The sequence below is a fragment of the Oryza glaberrima genome, chromosome 3, assembly GCF_000147395.1.
Source record: "Oryza glaberrima chromosome 3, OglaRS2, whole genome shotgun sequence".
NCBI lineage: Eukaryota > Viridiplantae > Streptophyta > Magnoliopsida > Poales > Poaceae > Oryza > Oryza glaberrima.
In genome coordinates, this window is record NC_068328.1 from 30,357,701 (window position 1) to 30,377,243 (window position 19,543).

A 19,543-nucleotide genomic window follows, 5' to 3' on the forward strand; every position below is an offset into this window, starting at 1 on the left:
GGAATTGGAGGTTGAATCTTACAGTTCACACAAGGTATTTGACAAGAAAAGTTTGGTGCTAAAATTGGTTGGTAGATATGGCGTACAAGATACCATCACTGTGCCAAGCGCTAAATCAGGCCCAAAGCTGTCCATACATAAGTACATTCTCAGTGTGTTTCTCCAGAAACGGCATACTGAGCATCTCAAGCAAAGGATAGGAAAATACTTGAGAATTGTACCAAATACAGGAAAGAACACACCTCATCATTCTATAAAGCAACATATAAAACCATACAAGAATGACTAGGTGGCCAGCTTTTCTTCTCTGATCATACGCGTACCGCACTAATCATCTTCCAAATGTGCCAAACTGAATCACGCTAAGCATTACGGCGAAGACCAGTTTCCTGCCTTGAACTCTCTGTAAAAGGTGGATTTTCTTGAAACAACAAAGAACACTGCAAGCAAAGAGATGGGGTCATTAAATACTCCGGATTTATATGTAATATGTGAAATCGTTCAAGGAGAGAGGAACCAGACCAGGAATTGCAGGGATAATGAAGTCTTTATGCTGCAGCACTTCTTGAAGAGTTTTTCCCTCTTTTACATTGATCCACTTCACAGAACCCTTATCTACACATTAAAGAAAAATACTATAGTAATGAATGCCATTTACTGTAATACATGTGATTCGTGCAAAAGACTGGAGAGCTCCGAAGCAGCTTCCTAAAAGTTGAACAGTAACAGTATTTATTTGAGAAGGGTACATGAGTTGCCTAGCTGTACAAGAAGGCTGGTTATAATAACATGTTGATTTCTTTTACTTGCTAAATAACCGCACATTTGCTACCAATAAAAATGAATCATACATGTTCAAAACTTTTTATTTTGCATTGAATACCACCCTTTGCATTTTTGTTACAGCGCACTTGGCATTGTTGATACTTATTTTGCATTGAACACCACCCTTTGCATTTTTGTTACAGCGCACTTGGCATTGTTGATACAGTTTTAATTGGAAATTAGCATGTACACATGTATCTGACAATTTGGCTGTCTTACACCTTTCGAATCTAAATTTATATTTTAGAAGAACAAATAATAAGAAGACAATTAACAAAAATGTAATGTAGATGGAGTGGGTGTGCAGGTGGAAGATATATCACCACCACATTGCCTTCTTTTAGTATGACAAGCTAAAGAATATGTTCATCGACAAACCTGATGATGTAATTGTGCTGCTCTTGCCATCATCATTTTCTCCATCTTCCTCATCAAGCAGGCTTTCAGGAAGTGACTTTGAGTCCATAGTGCCTTCCAAAAGAATTTTCAATATTTCACTTTTGGACAGAACTGTGCCAATGCCAGCCTAATGTCACAAAGTAAAGAATCAGTTACACAACAACAAACAGAAGATGGACGATCGATATAGGAAATTCATACATCCTAAAGATAATCTGCCAAACAACTGTGTATAGCAAGCTGTAAAAACAAGCAATCCACAACAATACTGAACTTCACAAACTGAACCAGATGATGACAATGATGATTAACTTGCTAGCATCAAAATATGTGTTGTCCATGCCTCCCTTTCTAATCAGACGTTGTTATCTCCAAATTTGACTCCAAATTTGGAAAAATAATGTGAGGCTAAGATTTTCGAAATATTGACAATAACTCTACCTTACATATAAAAACAGGGATCAAACCATCTCGGTGTGTAATCCACAATCACACACCATGTGTTAAACTGTATTGGCTAAATATGGAGACAACTTACATGTGCAGCTTTTACAAGTTAACTATAATGTCCTATATGCTGACAAACAGACGTACTTGTTTACCTGAATTCACAGGGAACTGTTGGTAGCCAAAAATATAAATTAACACATTAATAGTTGTTTAATCACACCATTGTGCCATTAATGTATTGTTACAATGCTATATGAACAATGAAGTGTCTAGCCCAAGTTATTTAGACATATTTTCCAACTTTTAACAATTAGAAAGCAGGCAGGTAATTGGTTTCAAGGAAATTCAATTCATACACACGAACCTGATAATATAACTCAACAGCATCCCGTGTGTAAGCGTGTTTATCATCCCATGGTAATGGTGGAGAACTTTCTGAGAACATGTTTGACAGTAGTTAAGGGTTCAACACAAATTCAGTGATTCCATCACATAGCCTATACTTATTATGCACTTAATCTTAAGATAATAACATTATATAGTTTAGAAAGGATATGACATCAAGGTGGGGCACGAAAGTATCTGTCTCCGGAAAATCCTCGATGAAGTCACTCGACATGACCTCCGGGTAGAGCAGAAGAACTGGCCAGTGAAGCACACCCTGCTCATCCAACTTCGGCTTCTTTACACCGGTAAGCTCTTGATATGCTGCCTTCCCAAGCTTCAACCCCCTCTTCTCTATAGCGGCAACAATATCCTACATACATATAACACTGGTTAATTCCACATATCGGAAACCAATTACAGCAATGTCGAAATCCCAAATTTGGAGCAGGAGAGACCTTCGCAGCGGACACGGCCTGCGCAACCTTGGCCCTATGACGATCTTGCTCACTCTGTTGGGCGTCCACTTGTGCGAGCAATTTCTTGAGCTCCTCATTAGCAGGGTCCTGCTCGATCCCCAGCCGGCAGAAGGCCGCCGCCTCCGGCAGCAAGCCGAGAGCAATCGCCGCTTTCGCCGCCCGGTAGTACGCCTAGCTACAAGAATCTCACACATCACGCGAAGGCGAAGGTTTCTTTGCCGAATCCAACAAAGAACAAGGAGGGCACCTTGACGTTGGAGGGAGAGAGCTGGACGGCACGGGCGGCGTCGTCGAGGGCGCGGCGGTGGTTGCCGAGGAGGAGGTTGACGTGGGCGCGGTTGGCGAAGAGGACGGAGGCGTCGGGGGATGGCACCGGCGGCGGCGGCAGCGGCTCCATCTGGGCAATGGCCTTGGTGTAGCAGTCGACGGCGTCGGCGTAGTGGCTCCGGCCCATCTTGACGAGCCGGTTGCCCTTCTCCTTGTACTCTGCCGCCGCCGACTCCTTGATGGCGGCGATGGCGTCCAGGTCGGCCTTCTCGCTCTCCGTCAGGGGGCCTCCCGCCCCGGGATCCATCAGCAGCGCCATGGCCGTCGGCGTCGAGCCGCTCGCTCTCCCCGCTGGGCGCCGCCTCCTTCCTCGCCGCTCTGCTCTTCTCCCCCGCCCAGCGCCGCGCCGCGCCGCTTCCGAAGCTTCCACGGGCTTCTGGGGTTCTCGCTTTCGCTATCCCAAAGCGGGCTGGGCCGTAGTGGAAAGTGCTCGCTTCAGCGCCCAAAATGGGCTGGGCCTTGGTGGATATCTCATATCTGTAGATTAAATCTGGAGTAAATTGCATCAACGATACACAACCTAGTGGATGCAATCTACCCTGTAGTGTATAAATTTGTAAAACACTTATTTTAATGTACAAACTTGTTTAGTGCGTACATCCCAAAGCCAAAATGGCATGACAAGGCTGATTTTTCAAGTTGAACATTATAAATTATTACAAGACATGCGTGGTGCATATATAGTAGAAAGGTTATATGTATAAATTTGGTTTTTACTTTATCTTCCTTTGTTTCTATCGCTTGCATCGTTACTCAATTTTTTATCTTTTTCTTCATGCAATCAATATGCCTTATTATATGTTTTACTAAATTGATCTTTATCTACGTGATATTTGTTTACATAGCATTAAAATCAATAACAAAATCAGCAAGATTAACATTGTCGTACGGTTTTGGTCTTGTACGCACGCACCAAACAAGTTCATGCATCAAAACGAGCATTTTACAAGTTCATACACTAGATTGCACTTATCTAGCCAGTTTGTGTACCGCTGATGTAATTTACTCTTAAATCTGGTTAATTTGATCTTGAAAGATTGCGGGTATGTTTGGAATGATCATTGAAGCTGATTTTTTGCCGTATCAAAATTTCGAAAACTTTAATGATAGTATAAATAGATGTTTGGTTTGCTATTATTTTTTTCTCACACTAATTCAAATTCTAATTAATTAGCTAAAACTTGGCAAGGTCTTGGTACTCCAAACCAACGAATCATGCTTGATTATCATTATTAATATTTAGGTGATAATCATAAATGACCACATGTTTATCTGCCCCATAAAAAGAAGAGATATATAAGTTTTCTTTGCCGAATGAAATAAATAGATAAATAAGGTTTCTTTGCCCACGGTTAACAGTGAATTTTGGTAAGCCCGGAGTAGTCATCGGCTTAGAGTCAGCATCGGCTTCGAAGTCCTGAGATTAGCCGATGAGAGTTGTCAAGTCGTTAGTTGTCGGATTCTTGCTATATTCGGTTAAGGAAATTGATCTACTAAAGGAAGCTTATCTATAAGAGACCGAGTTCAAAGAGAATGCGGCATGACAAGTTATCTATTAATTAGGAATAATTTATTAGTTTCCTTTTATCTTTAGGAACGTGTGTTTAGTGTCCTATAAGGACTTTATCTTACCTTTTATCTTTAGCAAAGTTTCTTTCTTGTCCGACAAGGACTTGTATCAACCCATGGGTATAAATATGTACACCCAGGGTCTATATAATTTATCTTCACGATCAATACAATTCGGCGCATCGCTACCTTTTACCTTTTCTACTTTATTTTATCGTCCGGCGGGACTTGGCACCTGACGTGGGGCTGCATCGGTGTTCGATCTCCGGCTAAGGGGTAAGTCCAATGTTCCGCCATCCCAGGCAATTGTATCGTTTACGTCGGTGTCGTTCAAGGCTGCATCAGTACATTCGACCTCTTGGATTGCTCTGGTTTGGATGATATATTTGCCTACCTATTTATCATATGTCTCTATTAATCTAGTCTTAGCATATCAATTTAGCTCTATCGGCTGCTTCTCGTTTTAGGGTTTCTGCCGGTATTGGCTAAATCGCATTGCTAGATTAGATTAGCTTAAACATCGACCACCCTGAAAACTCAGTCAACGGCTGATTGTTTAGATATTATGTTTCTTTTCATACTTAGTGCTGCATCAGTTAAGTTTGATCTACTAAGTCGTGCTTAGAACCATAATCTCTAGCCTGCTTTTTGATTGCCAATAAGGGTTTCATCGGGGTTTCAGCCGGTGAGTTATCTGGACGTTGCATCGGCTCATAAGGATTTCATATACATATAAGTTGGATTTAGCCGATGACAACAAAGGTTTCACTGTTTAATCTAATCTTGTGGATTTCATGATATCGGACCTCCAGCCGATGTGTGCTTTAACTTTCGGATCAATGCTTATTATATATTGTTTATAGCCGATTGGTTTCTACTGGACTATATTATTGTTATACTTTATTACCAACAGTCGATTGCCTTTATATCATCATTTACATTGGACATATAGCCGATTGTTTAAACCCTATCGCTATCGGCTGGTATCGGCATCGGCTATCGGCTGGAACTACTCCATCAGCTTGTCAGCCGATCGGCTGTTTTGATCTACTATTTGCATATATTGTCAGTTACAGAATTAAACTGACTGGTACGCCCGCATCTCATCAAGATTTGGACCTGCACAGGAGCTAAGCAGATCTCCTAGACCGGTGTGTTCGATTTTTTTCGTCAACAGTGTATCGAGAATCGCTTGTTTAGAAATACTGGGCACTAATTTCTAAGTTGACTGGACATCAATACTACTCTAACTAGGGTGCAATTTTTATCATCACCCATGATGTATAAATTTTATAGCCATCTTAACTATAACCGAGGCTAGCTTATCAGCCAAACATATTACTTACCGATGAGGCTCAGATTTTGCATGCGGATGGTTAGCATGGGGCGATTGAACTCCATGCGACCAAACTCCAATATAACCAGCCCCATCATTTGGTCACAACTGATAGGCCGTAAAATGGCTTGTAAAGATAGCAAAACTTTTATAGTGAACTTAGTGATTTAAAAGTAATGGTGGAAATAAACTATGATGAAAAGCTTTAGAATTAAATTATAAAATTAAAATATCGGCAATGACTTATAAGCAAAAGGCAGATGATGGAACTAACACTTGGCATTTTTACTTGTTATGATTCTAGTTTGACCACTCGTGTTTTGTTAATAAACTTATAAGGACTAAAAATATACCATATAATCTAGTAAGTACATTACACAGTGAATATAAATATATCAACCCTTTTAAAGATACCAGTAGTGAAACAAAAACCATTATTAATTAAATTGGGAAAATATATTGAAACAGAGGGAGTAAACATAAAATTCAATATAAGAGCTAATTTATGAAACAGGGAGGGTAAACAAAAACTAGATGACTGAATAGTGAATTGATCTGTGAAAATTGTTCGAGACTAAAAAATGTATGATTTCCATACCGTAGAGTTTAAAATGATTTTAAAACAACTCTGTAAGAAAATTCTTATATAGAAACTTTTTTAAAAAACCACAGCATTAGGAGTTAGCGAAGCGTGCCCGTTAATCCAATGCTCCATGCATTTGAAAAGAACATGCATGCTCACCTTGATATGTCTCGTAGATTTTTTCAGCTTTTTTTTTTTGGTAATGCGTGGTATTTCTTGTTCGTGTAAAAAAAAAAATCCATGTCTGTCTGGAAATTTCAGCTCCAACAGTACTCGCTGAAATTCAAACTGCTGTTCTTACGCTGTTTTTGGTGAAATTTGAAACTCGAGGCAAGTCTTTCACGAATATCCAACTGTCACGATACTTCAATTTGGTGGCCTGGAAAGGGGTCCCACTCACCAGCCGCAAATTGCTTCGCTTTTGGGTGCCCCGCGCTGCGCGGACTGAACCCCAAAATTCGAAATCGAGCAGCGTCTCTCCTCGTCTCCGCTCCCCATTTCAAATCCCCCCCATCTCGTCTCCCCATCCACCTCCACCTCCACCTCCACCGCCGCCGCCGCCGCCGCGCCATCGCCGCCTCCACCGGGATCCCGTCGCCGCGATGCCATCCGACTGCGGCGACGACGACCACGGCGGCGGCTCCGCCCCCGCGGGGTTCGAGCTCCAGGAGGATCCCTCCTTCTGGAAGGACAACAACGTGCAGGTTAGGGTTCGGTTCGCCTCCCTCTCTCGCCTCGTCGCAAGCTTCTCCTTCGAGTAGTGCCTCTCGATCTAGGTAGCTCAGGCCCAAGCCGCCCGCGATGTGCCCATCGGAGCATTTCGCCGAGCACCTAGTTAGCCTTGTTCGGGCTCCACTAATTGTTCCGCGGGTGCAACAACAGGTTGTGATCCGTGTTCGGCCGCTGAGCAGCGGCGAGATATCGGTGCAGGGACAGAAGAGATGCGTCAGGCAGGATAGCTGCCAGAGCATCACCTGGACGGGCCACCCGGAGTCGCGGTTCAAGTTCGATCTCGTTGCGGACGAGTATGTCACGCAGGTACACTCTTCACGCCCTTGTTTCTCCGTGTCATTTCGATCTGTTTATCTACTTGTCTTGCGAGATGTGTGAATGATGTTCATCTGGATGTATAGGAGAATCTGTTCAAGGTTGCTGGGGTGCCCATGGTGGACAACTGCATGGCTGGCTATAACAGCTGTATGTTTGCTTATGGTCAGGTAAGCTACTGATTCTACTTGACATTTCAAGATACTTAGGTTTCCAGGTAGCAGTCTGCATACTGTTGTAAATTTGCATTTCAATGTCTGTGCTTAGTGCTTACAAGGGTGTCCAATTTTGGTAGACCGGCAGTGGCAAGACACACACAATGCTTGGTGATATAGAAAATGGCACACGAAGAAACAATGTGAATTGTGGTATGACGCCTCGGGTGTTTGAACATCTGTTTTTAAGAATCCAGAAGGCAAGTTTTGATTATTTGTTGATTCTTGTGCGGTACAGTGGTGTACTCTTCTCAGCCAAAATATTTTAACATTGCTGTTCCAGGAAAAGGAAATAAGGAAAGAAGAAAAACTCAGGTTTACTTGCAAATGCTCTTTTTTGGAGATATACAATGAGCAGATCCTTGATTTGCTAAATCCGAATTCAGTAAATTTGCAGGTAGAGTACTAAAAAGCATGGCTTATTTGTGTGTCCTCGGATGTTTGCTAATTGTGTTTTAAGAAGCTGTTAGGAGATGTTCACAGTTTTGACATCTCAATGTTTCAAAAAGTGATATTATTAGCTATATTTGCAGATAAGAGAGGATGCTAAAAAGGGTGTCCATGTTGAGAACTTGACAGAACATGAGGTTTCCAATGCTCGAGAAGCAATGCAACAACTTGTTGAGGTTTGTGCTTTAAGACTGGCTTAAGAGGACTGCTATTTTTCTGAACAAAATGACTAGGACTGTTCCATTGCAAAAAGAATAAGGAAACATGTTTAGCCAGGCAATAACTGGTTACAAGATCAGTTATTTGATGCACTGTGTCCCTGTCATAAAGAAAACCTGTTGTGGTGATGCTCTGCTGCTATTGTTCATTGCAAATTTGTAACACTATATATATATGAAAAGAGAATTATTCCATACTTTCCAAGAATGTGTAGATAAGTAGTCCAATACTCCAATATACAATGGCCATTTATTAGGTATGTAACAATATAATTATGTTGACTGAATCTCCAATCTTTGACTTTAGGTACTTCTGTTTTGCCCTTCTAGCAACTATTTTAATGACTGCGAAGTTCACAAGGCAATATAGATAAAACACAGTACTCGATAGTGTTCACATGCTATCTAATATATATAGTCTGAAATTTTTTATAGGAAAATGGTTAAAACTTAAAAGGCAGTTTTATACAGAAATATAGGACAAGGTGGTTCACCAAACGAATACCATTTACTGATTCTTATAACCTTGAGTAATGCTAAATCGATCAAATTCAGCATTTTAGTTTTAAACAGTAAAACCAAACTTTGCCTTTACTTGTGATTGTTGCCACATTGTACTTTTTTAGTTGCCCATTATGCTTGGAAAAGTTGATTTATTAAAGGATCTCTCACATATAAAATGCTAGTTTCACTAGCTAGATCTCTTTAGCCAAACACTACATGTTTCTTTTCAGGGGGCAGCAAACAGAAAGGTGGCGGCTACCAATATGAATAGAGCAAGCAGTCGCTCTCATAGTGTTTTCACTTGCCTTATCGAGAGTAAGGTATATGAACTGAACTGCTTCAACTTGTTTATGTATTTTTTGTGTAATAAGAGTGATATTACCTGTCATTAGTTTCAAGGATGGTGATGTTGATGGATATACTGGTTTATATTTGTGGCTAACCTAATGCTTGCATATGTATACACATGCTATTATAAATAATTTTTTTGACCATACAGTGGGAATCTCAAGGTATCAACCATCACCGGTTTTCTCGGCTTAACCTAGTTGACCTTGCAGGCTCAGAGAGGTAGTTTGTCTCCTTGCTTTTCATACAGTTTCGAGTCTCCTATTCAGCATGAATGATATATATGCCTTGCAGGCAAAAGAGCTCAGGTGCTGAAGGGGAACGCTTGAAGGAAGCTACCAATATCAATAAGTCACTCTCCACCTTGGGGTTTGTTGATTAACTTGTATTATTTATTTCATAACGTAAAACCATCCAAGGTTTGGTTTGAATTCAGTTTCATATTTTCAATTACTTCTCCGAATCATTCTTGCAGACTTGTTATTACAAATCTTATTGCTGTATCAAACAAAAAGTCACATCACGTGCCTTACCGAGATTCAAAATTGACATTTCTCCTTCAGGTACCGTATTATGCAGTATGCACAACTTGAGTAAAACTTTTCATATTTTATGTTATCTCTTACAGAGACATAGGAGTTGGCATTTGACGAATTGCATTTCTACGACATGCTACCTTTAACTCAACTTAAAATAACACAAAACAGAATAATTTTAGTAACGTCTTATCTCCTCTTCCCAGGATTCACTTGGAGGGAATTCAAAGACAACTATAATTGCGAACATAAGCCCATCAAGCTGGTAGGCATCTAATGCTATTTTTCTTTTTGAAAAGACTATTTCCACATTTCATATTATTGACATTTTTGCTTGTTTTTTGTTATCAGCTGCGCGGCTGAGACATTGAGCACATTGAAATTCGCACAACGGGCAAAATACATAAGAAATAATGTATGCAATTAACATGTGCTAATTGTTAATTATTGTTGACATGCAAACATGAACTGACTGTTGTTCATTGTAGGCTATTATAAATGAAGATGCCTCTGGTGATGTTTTGAGCATGCGCTTACAGATCCAACATCTTAAGGTACAGAGAATGTGTTCATTTTTGCCCTTATAATATTTTCAGTGCATTAAAGACAGGAAGGTCCAGGATAAAATGTATTTGAAATTTTATCTATTCTACTTCTTTGATGGCTCATACTGATTACGACCAGTTTGCAACAGCACAGTTCTAATAAATGATTTATGTCTTATGTTCTCTGTTATCACAGAAAGAGGTCAGTCGCCTGCAAGGGTTAGTCAATTCTGACAAAGCAGAATGTACTAGTTCCAGTGGGTTTATATGTGAGTCTCCTAGCACACTTAAGTGGAATCAAGGTCAAGGCTCGTTCAGTCCACTTATGTTTGATAAAAGGGCTATGCAGGTATTCATATATACTCTTCTTTTCTTGAACATGGTGGGCTGGTGGCCATCTACTTATGTTTTATCTTTCTCATGTGTTATGTTCAGAGGAAAGATTATGATGCTGCGCTTGTCGCTGCTTTTAGGAGGGAGCAAGAAACTGAAGCAAAATTGAAGGCAATGATTGCTGCAAAGCTTGTTGCTGAACAGCTGGTCTGCATCTGTGTTCTTAATTGTGATTTTGCGTCGACTTTCTGTGAAATTGACAAAACTAAAGTGAACATACATATGCATTTATTAAGTTTAATTATCTGTGGCACCACAGGCAACTCAAAGAGCGGAAGAGGTCAGAAGCTTCAAGATGAGGCTTCGTTTTCGTGAAGATCGAATAAAAAGACTGGAGCAAGTTACATCAGGGAAGTTATCTGCTGAATCACATCTGTTGCAAGAAAAGGAAGACCTTGTGAAGGAAGTAGATGCTCTTCGTGGCCTACTGGACCGCAATCCAGAAGTCACAAGGTTTGCTATGGAAAACTTACAATTGAAGGAAGATATTCGAAGGTAAGCATTCCTATCCATCCACTTCTTTCTCTAAACTCCAAATGCTACTTATGTGTTCTTTTGGTTTATCTATTTGCCATTGCTAATATAGTTGGAAGTTTGATGCCCTGCTACCATTAAAACTTACAGGTTACAAACATTTGTTGATGAAGGAGAACGAGAAATGATGCATGAGCAGATAATTGTTTTACAAGATAAGGTATCCACTTCAAGCTATGGTGACCTCCTGAGTACAGGAACTCTTTTCAGTGTACCTTGCTCCTTTACTATTTCCTTGATGTCTTGACTCACTTAACTTGCATAACCTGCAGTTACTGGAAGCACTCGATTGGAAACTTATGCATGAGAAGGATCCTATTAATAAGGTTGTTTATGCAGTCCTTTAAAGGAAACATACAAATTGTGAAATTTAAAGACATCCTTAATTTACTGAAAGCTGAATGTTTATTTACAATAAAATGTTTGCTTCAGGGCTTATTGTGCGCGTACCTAGCATCTGACTTATGTTCATAATGACCTTTTGCAGGACCTCTCATTTTTGGGGGAGTCAGCTGATGAGGAAATGGAGTTTCTTCGTTTGCAGGTCAATATTACAAACCTATCCTGACATATGTAATGTCTTTTTATACCCCTGTTGATGGTACTGCTTCCTAATTCCTAACATTGGTTTGCAATATTGTGTTACAGGCTATTCAAAATGAGAGAGAAATTGAGTCTCTGCGTAAAAATCTGAGCTTCTGCCTTGAATCAAAAGAGAAACTTGAGAGGTATATAAAAAATTTCCTACAAAAGAAAAAAAGAAGTATATCACCCTTTGCTATTTTAAGACTTCTAGTATATTGTATTTTCTGTGTACTCCATTTTCTGCCCCGTATGCTACAAACTCTCACATAGATGATTCCTTTGTTAACCCAACAAAAGGCTTACAATTGTGATGTCTAGAAGAACAGTTTCTCCAAGGTGATTTTATTCACTATAAATGTAAGAAAGCACATAAATATTCACTGCTATGTTTGTTAATGTCAAATCATGTTGATCTAAATGGGCAGACATACAAGCATTTCATTGAAGATAGCTTGCAAGTGTTTAAGGGTAATATTTTTTAGAGTAAGATTTGTACTGCACTGCTATGAAATCCAGCTGACTATGGGCCTGTTTGGGGGAGCTTCCAGCTGCTGCAGCTTATCCCGGAATCAAAAACTCCCCCAAACAGCCTAACTTTTGGTCTAGATTCTGAGAAGCTGTAGATATAGAATCCAGAAAATGAACTAGAAGTCAGAAGCTGGAAAACCCAGCTTTTCTAGATTCTCAGAAGCTGGCTACCAACCAGTTGCTTCTCAGAATTTTAAGCTCCCCTAAACAGGCCCTATATATTGAGCCCAATTGTGGTCCATCTGCCCATGCAAGTGTGGGCATGAGTAGAATAGTTAGTACCACCTTGCTAGTTGATCAAGAGTTGGACCAATATATAAACCCATATGCTCCAACCATAGCACCTCCAGGTTGACCCTTTTACACGAAGCGAAGATTAAAGTATAAGTGAGGTGTTATGCGTACGCAGTCTGCTTAGAAAGTGTGGTAATGTGGATTTTGGAAGCTGGGGTGTGACAATAACTGCCAGTGCACTCTGAATAGACGATTTATAGATTCTGTAATACCTGCTGTTTTCGATGGTTATCTGGGGTAGATCAACCCTGACGATATACTATCAACTGTAGCAATGTCCTTGGCCAATGCTATTTAAATTACCTAAGACACTGCCTGTGCGTTGCTGCTTATCTCAAATAAATATTACAATCTAAACTTGAGGATTTAAAATCTAAAGTATTGCATACACAAAGCTACATGCATAAACCCATAAGTAGACGATACAATCTCTTACATTTGATTTCTAAATCATTTGATTTGTCATTTGTGTTTTCTCTAGTTTGTGTTTGGTAACTTTTATCCACCAAATTCCACTGTGTTAAAAGTTTTTGAGATTAAGGTGTTATTTATGTGCACTTTATCCAGAGCTTATTATGCATTATGAACTTCTGTTCAAATACCATTACCTGATAATTTGTACATTCTGCAGGCGTGTTGATGAGTTGACATTAGAGTTGGAGGCAGCAAAGAAATATCATGAAGAATCTGAGGCTGTGGAACTCCAGGTGCAGACCGAGGTAGATTTGCATGATCTGCCTGATGCTCAGACAGAACTGAAGACTTTGGTTGATGCCATAGCTACAGCAAGTCAAAGAGAAGCAGAAGCTCATGAAACTGCTATTGGGTTGGCCAAAGCGAATGAGGAACTAAGAACAAGGCTTACAGTTTTGATTGAGGATAATAAGAGATTAGTTGAGCTCTATGAACATGCTATCGCCAATGGTGAGGTGAATCAAGATGGGGGCCATCCTGCCATTCCTCAAATTGAAGGTGTGAATGAGCAGCAAAGCAGCCATTCTTATGGAGGGGCTGCTGCGAATGGGGTGCTGCCAGATGACAAGCCAGAGAGTGCAACAATTTTGCCAGCAGACAACTCATCCAGTGAGGTATCGGACTCCAAGATAATGGATGGACAGTGCAATCACAAGGATAATTTTTCAAGAAGTGAATTGACAGATTTGCACCTTCAACTGGACGAGATGCATGAAGAAAATGATAAACTTATGGGTCTGTATGAGAAAGCTATGCAGGAAAGAGATGAATTCAAAAGGAAATTTTTTGAGGGTAGCAATTCTGTAACTACAGTAGATACTCAATATGAAGATGTTGAAATGCGTGATGCAACAGATGATGAAGATCTAGAAGTAAAACATGTACATGACTCTGCAATATCAACGTTTAAAGAAATCCTGCGGCTTGTTCGTGTCAAACTGGAGAATGTCCACGACAAGCTTGTAACTACCCAGGATGCAGTAGAGTATTTTAAACTTCTTGAAATGGCTAGTACTAAGGCAGAAGAACTTACAGCAAGCATTCAGCACCATTGCCTAGAACTGAAGCACGACCAGGAAGACATGAATGCCCTTAAGGCTGAACTGTCACAATCACAGGAGAGTAAAGAAGCTTTGGAAAGCAAGTATTTCTCGCCTGTGGCATCATGCTGGAACTTGGACTTGAAAACCAAAGCCCTTGTTGGGTCCAAGTTTGATGTCAGCTTGGAATTATTGAATCAAAAGAAGGAACAACTGAGTCACCTCCAAACTCTCAAAAAAGAATTTTCTGTTGCATCTACAAAAGCACGTGAATCTGAAACCGCGTTGAGAAGCAAAATCGACGGTCTTAAAGTAAAACTCTGCTCTTTCGAAGCTCAGAGAAAGGAGGCAGAAAGGGTCCTTTTTGCTATTGATAATATCGACACTTCCACTCCTACATTGTCGAAGCCTGTGAATTTTGGTAAGGCATCTGAGCTGCTGAGATCTGAGGAGGAGCGAACAAAGCTTTTATCTGAACTTAAGAAGTCCCGTGAACAGCTTATCATGGTGCAGAAAGAAATTAAAAGCATGAACAGACACGATGATATCGATTGTAAGATTGCATCTCTTGAATCAGAAGTAGAAAATTGCTGCCTGACCCTGCTGGAAGCTGACGTCGAGAAGTTTGTACGTGATAATACCTTGACAGAGATTTGGAAGGAAGAGCAGAAAGACATGGATTGCCTGCTGGTTGATTACCAAGAGTGCGTTTTTAAAGTCAACTTGAAGGAGGAGAAGATCAGGGCATGTGAGGAGTCCTTGCAGCATCAAACAAGGTCCCTGGATGACATGAACTCGAAGCTAAATCAAGCGATGCGTGATCTGGGTGAGCATCTGCGAGACAGAACCCCTTGCGATTTGGATGCATCCATGTTGCATGTTTCTGACAAGGTTAAGGGGGATCTTGATGCAATGGCGCTTCATGTTGCTGAAGCTGTGCAGCTCTTGCTTGTCCAGGGTGAGAACCAAACAAATCCGTGAGCCTGCTCAACTAGAACCAGCTTTCCTTCACTGATGCAATAACCGACAGGCTAGTCTGTCCAAGCCTCATCTGTGCACATCCACAACACAAGGGATCAGGCGTCTCTTTCTGTCAATTCGCTTCTACATGATGGAAGAAGTCGTGAATCAGGATGCGCTCAAAACTGTTTTGTGCGACCACCTATCTCTGGTGGTTGTGCCAAGTCATCAACAGCAACAGGCCCTTATGTAAGCTATGTATTTCTTTTAGTTTGCACTTGAAAGTGCAATTCAGCTACTGGTTCAACAAGGTTTTGAATTCAAGGAAGTGATTTACCGTGCCTTTTGTTATTCTCTAGATTTGTACTGTACGAAACAATGAACATAGGTGCCTGCATTAGGGAAGGATGCTGCACTCTAGTAGTTGTAAGCAGAAAATTGGAGTCTGAACCTCTTTATGTATTTTAGCGTGTTGGGTGAACTGTACAGTTCTCCAGTAGCAGTAAAAACTTACTGAAAGGTGGAGTTGCGCCAGTTTGTGAATGAGTTAGGTAGGACTCAGGCTGACTGCTTCCAGAAGCTTATTCTGCTCTTGTCTCTTGTATTTGTTGCTTGCTCCACTGCTATCTGATCAAAGATTCAAATAATAATGTCCAGTTGGCATTTCTTAACAACACTAACCAAATGACACACGCTTAATACTGCTTATTGTCACCAACCCATCGCCATCACTTGACCATATCAATTACGCAACTTTAATTAAAAAAATGAATAGACAAGCTTCAATTACGTCATATATGTCAAACACTAAGCTCAATCACGCACGATAGTTCAAAAGAAAAAAACAATCACGCACGATAACGCCGACATCACTGGGCTGGGCCACTATAGAGGAGCAAGAAAAGTTCCCCAAGAAAGAGAGAGAGAGAGAGAGGGAACAACGGAGAGAAACCATGGATGCTTAGCAGCGAAGCGCTGTGCCGTCGGATCGGGAAACCCACCAAGACCGCGTGCGGCGCTGGGTCTCGCTCTCGCACCGTCGAGCTCGGGCTGCCGAGTGCTGAGTCGGACTCCACGACGCATCCGCGGAAGCGACGCGCTCCGCCGTCTCTATCTCTATTGCGTCACACATTGGCTGCTTCCTGGCGTGGCGCGGCGGCCGTCGTTCGTAAACTAACCTGGCATTCTGGCGTGTGCCTCAGGAAAAAAGAGAGATAAAGATAGAGAATTTTTGGGGTTGCGTTTTTTTGGCAACCAGATGCTAGCTGGCAGTTAGTATTTCATCCGTTTCCATATGATTTTTTTACTGTATTTTTATCTAATGGGTATTTGGCAAGCGGTTATTCTGAAACAAATATTTATCCTTTTGTTCTGCTTGAGATTTTTTCGGACGATAATTTTTGAAACGTGGACGACAATTTTTTTATTGGGTGAGATGGTAAATATTTGTTTCTCACGTTTAAAAAAACAATTTGAGAATTATTTATTCATTCAAACACGACCTTGTTACCACGATTTGATTAATTAGCATAAGCATTTACTCTCTCTATATCAAAATAACACAATCTAGTATTAGACGTGATACATTGTAGTACTATGATTTTGTCATCCACACAAGCATTTATTTTTCTATTTAGATTCGTATGTCATATATCGTGCTAGATCAATTTATTTTGAGACGAAGGAAGTACAACTTACCAGCTCAGGAAATATTAATATTGTCAATTTAATCAAATTCCCTTAAATTAAATAAATTAAATGTACTAGTAGTAACAGAAAATTGCGGTTTGATCTTTTCCTCCGTTCCGTGGCGCAGGCTGCAAAAGCAACCAACGCCACGCCATCTCGCCGCCTCTAACCATCTATCTCCTCCCTCTTTCTCTCTCCTCCACAAGCCACCAACCGCCGTAAGACCGTCGTCCTCTCTCTCTCTCTCCTCCCTCGCGTCGCGTCGCGTCTCGCTAAATACCACTGCACCCACGGGTGGGTTCCCGTGGACTCTCTCGTCCGATCGGCGAGGAGGCGGAGAGGATCGGAGCACATGCGGGAGCGCGGCGAGGAGGAGGAGGTGGAGGAGGATGAGGCGCGGCCGCGGCCGGGGTGCGGGGGAGGGGAGGCGGCGGGGCAGGCGGCGGCGAACTGCGCGGCGGTGTGCTGCTGCTGCCCGCTGGCGCTGCTGGAGATCCTGCTGCTCGTCACCGTCAGGCTCCCCGCGGGCGTCATGCGGCGGGTGATGAGGCGGCGGCGGCGGCGGCAGCGGCGTCGCAAGAGCCGAAGCGGAGGAGGAGGAGGCGGCGGTGGTGGTGGTGAAGGAGGAGCGTCGTCGCCGTCGGGGAGCGCCAAGGCGATGATCGCGGCCGCGTCGGCGTTCGATATGATGGACGACGAGGCGGCGGCGGCGGCGGCGGCGTCATCAGCGCGCGGCGAAACGGACGCGGACGCGGAGCTGGAGCTCGAGATCATGCGCTCCCGGTTCTACAGCGGCGGCTTCTGGCGCAGCCCTTCCTCCGGCTCCAGCTCCTGCGCCTCCTCCCTTCGCCGGTAGCATCGCCACCACCGCCGCCGACTCGCCGCCGCGCCGCCTCGCCGCACGTGCTGATCACCCAAGGTGATCTGCCGCACGCACGTGTGCAAGTGCAACGCAGGATTAGTTTTGTCATGTGAGCTCGATGCGATTTTGGCATCAAACTTTAGCTTAGGATTGGATTTGCAAGCGGAAGCGGGAGAAATTTTGTGCAGTGCTCCGCTCGATTGCTTGGTCGATTGACCATTGCGCGCGTGCGTGCGATTTGGGGGGTGGACCACTTCTGAGCCTTCGTCCAGATTGCCCCCCAGGTTTCGCCTCTGTCTTTTTCTGTACTAGCAGCAAACGCTGAAACTCGTGGCAATGCTTTGGATTCAACATATTGGCCAAACAATATACAGGCAATTCAGTACAGTTGTTGACTACGATTTCTGCACTTGTTGTTCTAGAACGGCTTCTGCAGGGATAGCAATTGACGAATTGTCCGTCCGTCAACCTCCGTACTACTGGCAAACGTGGGGTCAAATATTGTGTTCGCTGCTCAAGTTTCGGGATGAACAGGGGGAGGAATTTTTTTGTCAGGTTTTTTTTTTTCAACAACTAGTCCAGTTTTGTTTTTGTAATCTTGCTTCTAGATATTTTTTCCCAAACACAGTGCAAACATACACGGTCTATTCTTTTGAACACCTTTAAAACTGGATCAATATATTTTGAGATTTCACAAAATCACTATAAGCGTATGAGGTATTATTATTTTTCTTCAACAACCAGTCCAATTCTAAAGAGGGAGCGTATCCTATGCACACAGGTCCTCGCGTGTACACACCATGTACACCAACTAAAAATTATCACAAAAAATTCTAGAAAAATTTATACATGTACTTTCAATAGTATTACATCTACGTGCAAAGTCGCATCTTCAAATTCATTCTACATAGAAAATAACAAAAAAGATAAAATTCTGACAAAATTGCAACCTTAAAACTATCAGATTTTTTGTTTTTTTTGTTACGGCTAAAATATAATGAATTTGACGTTAAGATTTTAACCCTAGGTGTAATACAATTGAAAGTATGTGTATGATTTTTTCTAGATTTTTTGGTGACATTTTTTAGTTGGTGTGCATGTGTGTACACGTGAGGGCCTGTGTGCATAGGATATGTTGCCTTCTAAAGAGTGTGTCTTACTGTTGACGTGCACATCGTCTGTCAAAGAAAGAATAATTAGCTACAAATATGAGTACCGTGCCAAGTATAGGATTTAGAATCAGAATGGAAAGGTTCCATCACCAGGAACCAAACTACTCCATCCGTCTTAAAAAAAAAAGCAAACCTTGGGTTTTCGTGCCAACATTTGACTATCCGTCTTATATAAATTTTTTTTATAATTAGTATTTTCATTGTTGTTAGATGATAAAACATGATTAATACTTTATGCGTGACTTATCTTTTTAATTTTTTTCATAATTTTTTCAAATAAGATGGACGGTCAAACGTTGGACACGGAAATCAGGGTTTGTCTTTTCTTTGTGACGGAGGGAGTAGCTGAGCTACAGCCTATAATCACTTCGTAGCTTGCTTCTAGATTTGAGCCAATTAGGAAGCCTAAAAGTGTGATTTTAGTACTACTATAACACTATTTAGGCGGAGATATCAGCTAATTTGTGGTACATAGAGATCAGAGATGGGTATGGACCGACCCATGACTCTCTGTGTAATATTTGTCCTACTTTAGTTTAATTAATAAAACAGAGTAAGTTTTTTTAAATATAAAGTAAAATTTAGTTAATTTAACTCTACTATATTGGATTAAGTACTAGGAGTACTTGTTTTTTTTTTTTTTTTACCAACGAGGACTACCCTTGTTGGATCATGCCCGCTCCTTAATTGCTACTCTCTGTTCCACGCTAAGACGCTTTGGGTTTTGAATAGTTTTATGAATGTATTTATGTATGTGATTCATATATATGTTCAATTTATAAGTACGTTAGTGAATC

General features: G+C 41.4%; 3 protein-coding genes across 3 annotated transcripts; 2 read left to right on the top strand and 1 right to left on the bottom strand.

The window, feature by feature from the left end:
• Positions 1-53: 53 nt before the first annotated feature.
• LOC127768903 (uncharacterized) lies at positions 54-3,239 on the bottom strand. The gene is made up of 7 exons (XM_052294575.1): positions 2,785-3,239; positions 2,517-2,708; positions 2,229-2,431; positions 2,039-2,117; positions 1,204-1,351; positions 523-615; positions 54-440 (listed from the first exon to the last, which is right to left on the bottom strand). The coding sequence occupies exons 1-7, from the start codon at positions 3,121-3,123 to the stop codon at positions 370-372; spliced, it is 1,125 nt and encodes a 374-aa protein (XP_052150535.1). The 5' UTR covers positions 3,124-3,239; the 3' UTR covers positions 54-369.
• A 3,573-nt stretch (positions 3,240-6,812) lies between these two features.
• On the top strand, positions 6,813-15,682 carry LOC127767191 (kinesin-like protein KIN-12G). Its single transcript, XM_052292445.1, has 21 exons — positions 6,813-7,056; positions 7,235-7,390; positions 7,486-7,569; positions 7,695-7,814; positions 7,898-8,011; positions 8,148-8,240; positions 9,017-9,106; positions 9,286-9,356; positions 9,429-9,503; positions 9,610-9,697; positions 9,877-9,935; positions 10,022-10,085; positions 10,159-10,224; positions 10,412-10,564; positions 10,651-10,755; positions 10,868-11,103; positions 11,233-11,302; positions 11,415-11,468; positions 11,630-11,686; positions 11,791-11,870; positions 13,181-15,682. The coding sequence occupies exons 1-21, from the start codon at positions 6,955-6,957 to the stop codon at positions 15,042-15,044; spliced, it is 3,801 nt and encodes a 1,266-aa protein (XP_052148405.1). The 5' UTR covers positions 6,813-6,954; the 3' UTR covers positions 15,045-15,682.
• Positions 15,683-16,873: 1,191 nt separating this feature from the next.
• Positions 16,874-17,961, top strand: LOC127766030 (uncharacterized). Its single transcript, XM_052291036.1, has one exon. It carries the CDS (start codon positions 17,065-17,067, stop codon positions 17,566-17,568), a length of 504 nt encoding a protein of 167 aa, XP_052146996.1. The 5' UTR covers positions 16,874-17,064; the 3' UTR covers positions 17,569-17,961.
• The last annotated feature ends 1,582 nt before the right edge of the window (positions 17,962-19,543 follow it).

Coding starts and splice junctions, on each gene's coding strand:
- LOC127767191 (XM_052292445.1), top strand. CDS start 6,955: ATGCCATCCGACTGCGGCGACGACGACCACGGCGGCGGCTCCGCCCCC. Junction 9,107..9,285: donor CTTGCCTTATCGAGAGTAAG/GTATATGAACTG, acceptor TTGACCATACAG/TGGGAATCTCAAGGTATCAA. Junction 11,104..11,232: donor TTGAAGGAAGATATTCGAAG/GTAAGCATTCCT, acceptor TAAAACTTACAG/GTTACAAACATTTGTTGATG.
- LOC127766030 (XM_052291036.1), top strand. CDS start 17,065: ATGCGGGAGCGCGGCGAGGAGGAGGAGGTGGAGGAGGATGAGGCGCGG.
- LOC127768903 (XM_052294575.1), bottom strand. CDS start 3,123: ATGGCGCTGCTGATGGATCCCGGGGCGGGAGGCCCCCTGACGGAGAGC. Junction 2,432..2,516: donor AGGCCGTGTCCGCTGCGAAG/GTCTCTCCTGCT, acceptor ATATGTATGTAG/GATATTGTTGCCGCTATAGA. Junction 2,118..2,228: donor GTGCCCCACCTTGATGTCAT/ATCCTTTCTAAA, acceptor ACTGTCAAACAT/GTTCTCAGAAAGTTCTCCAC.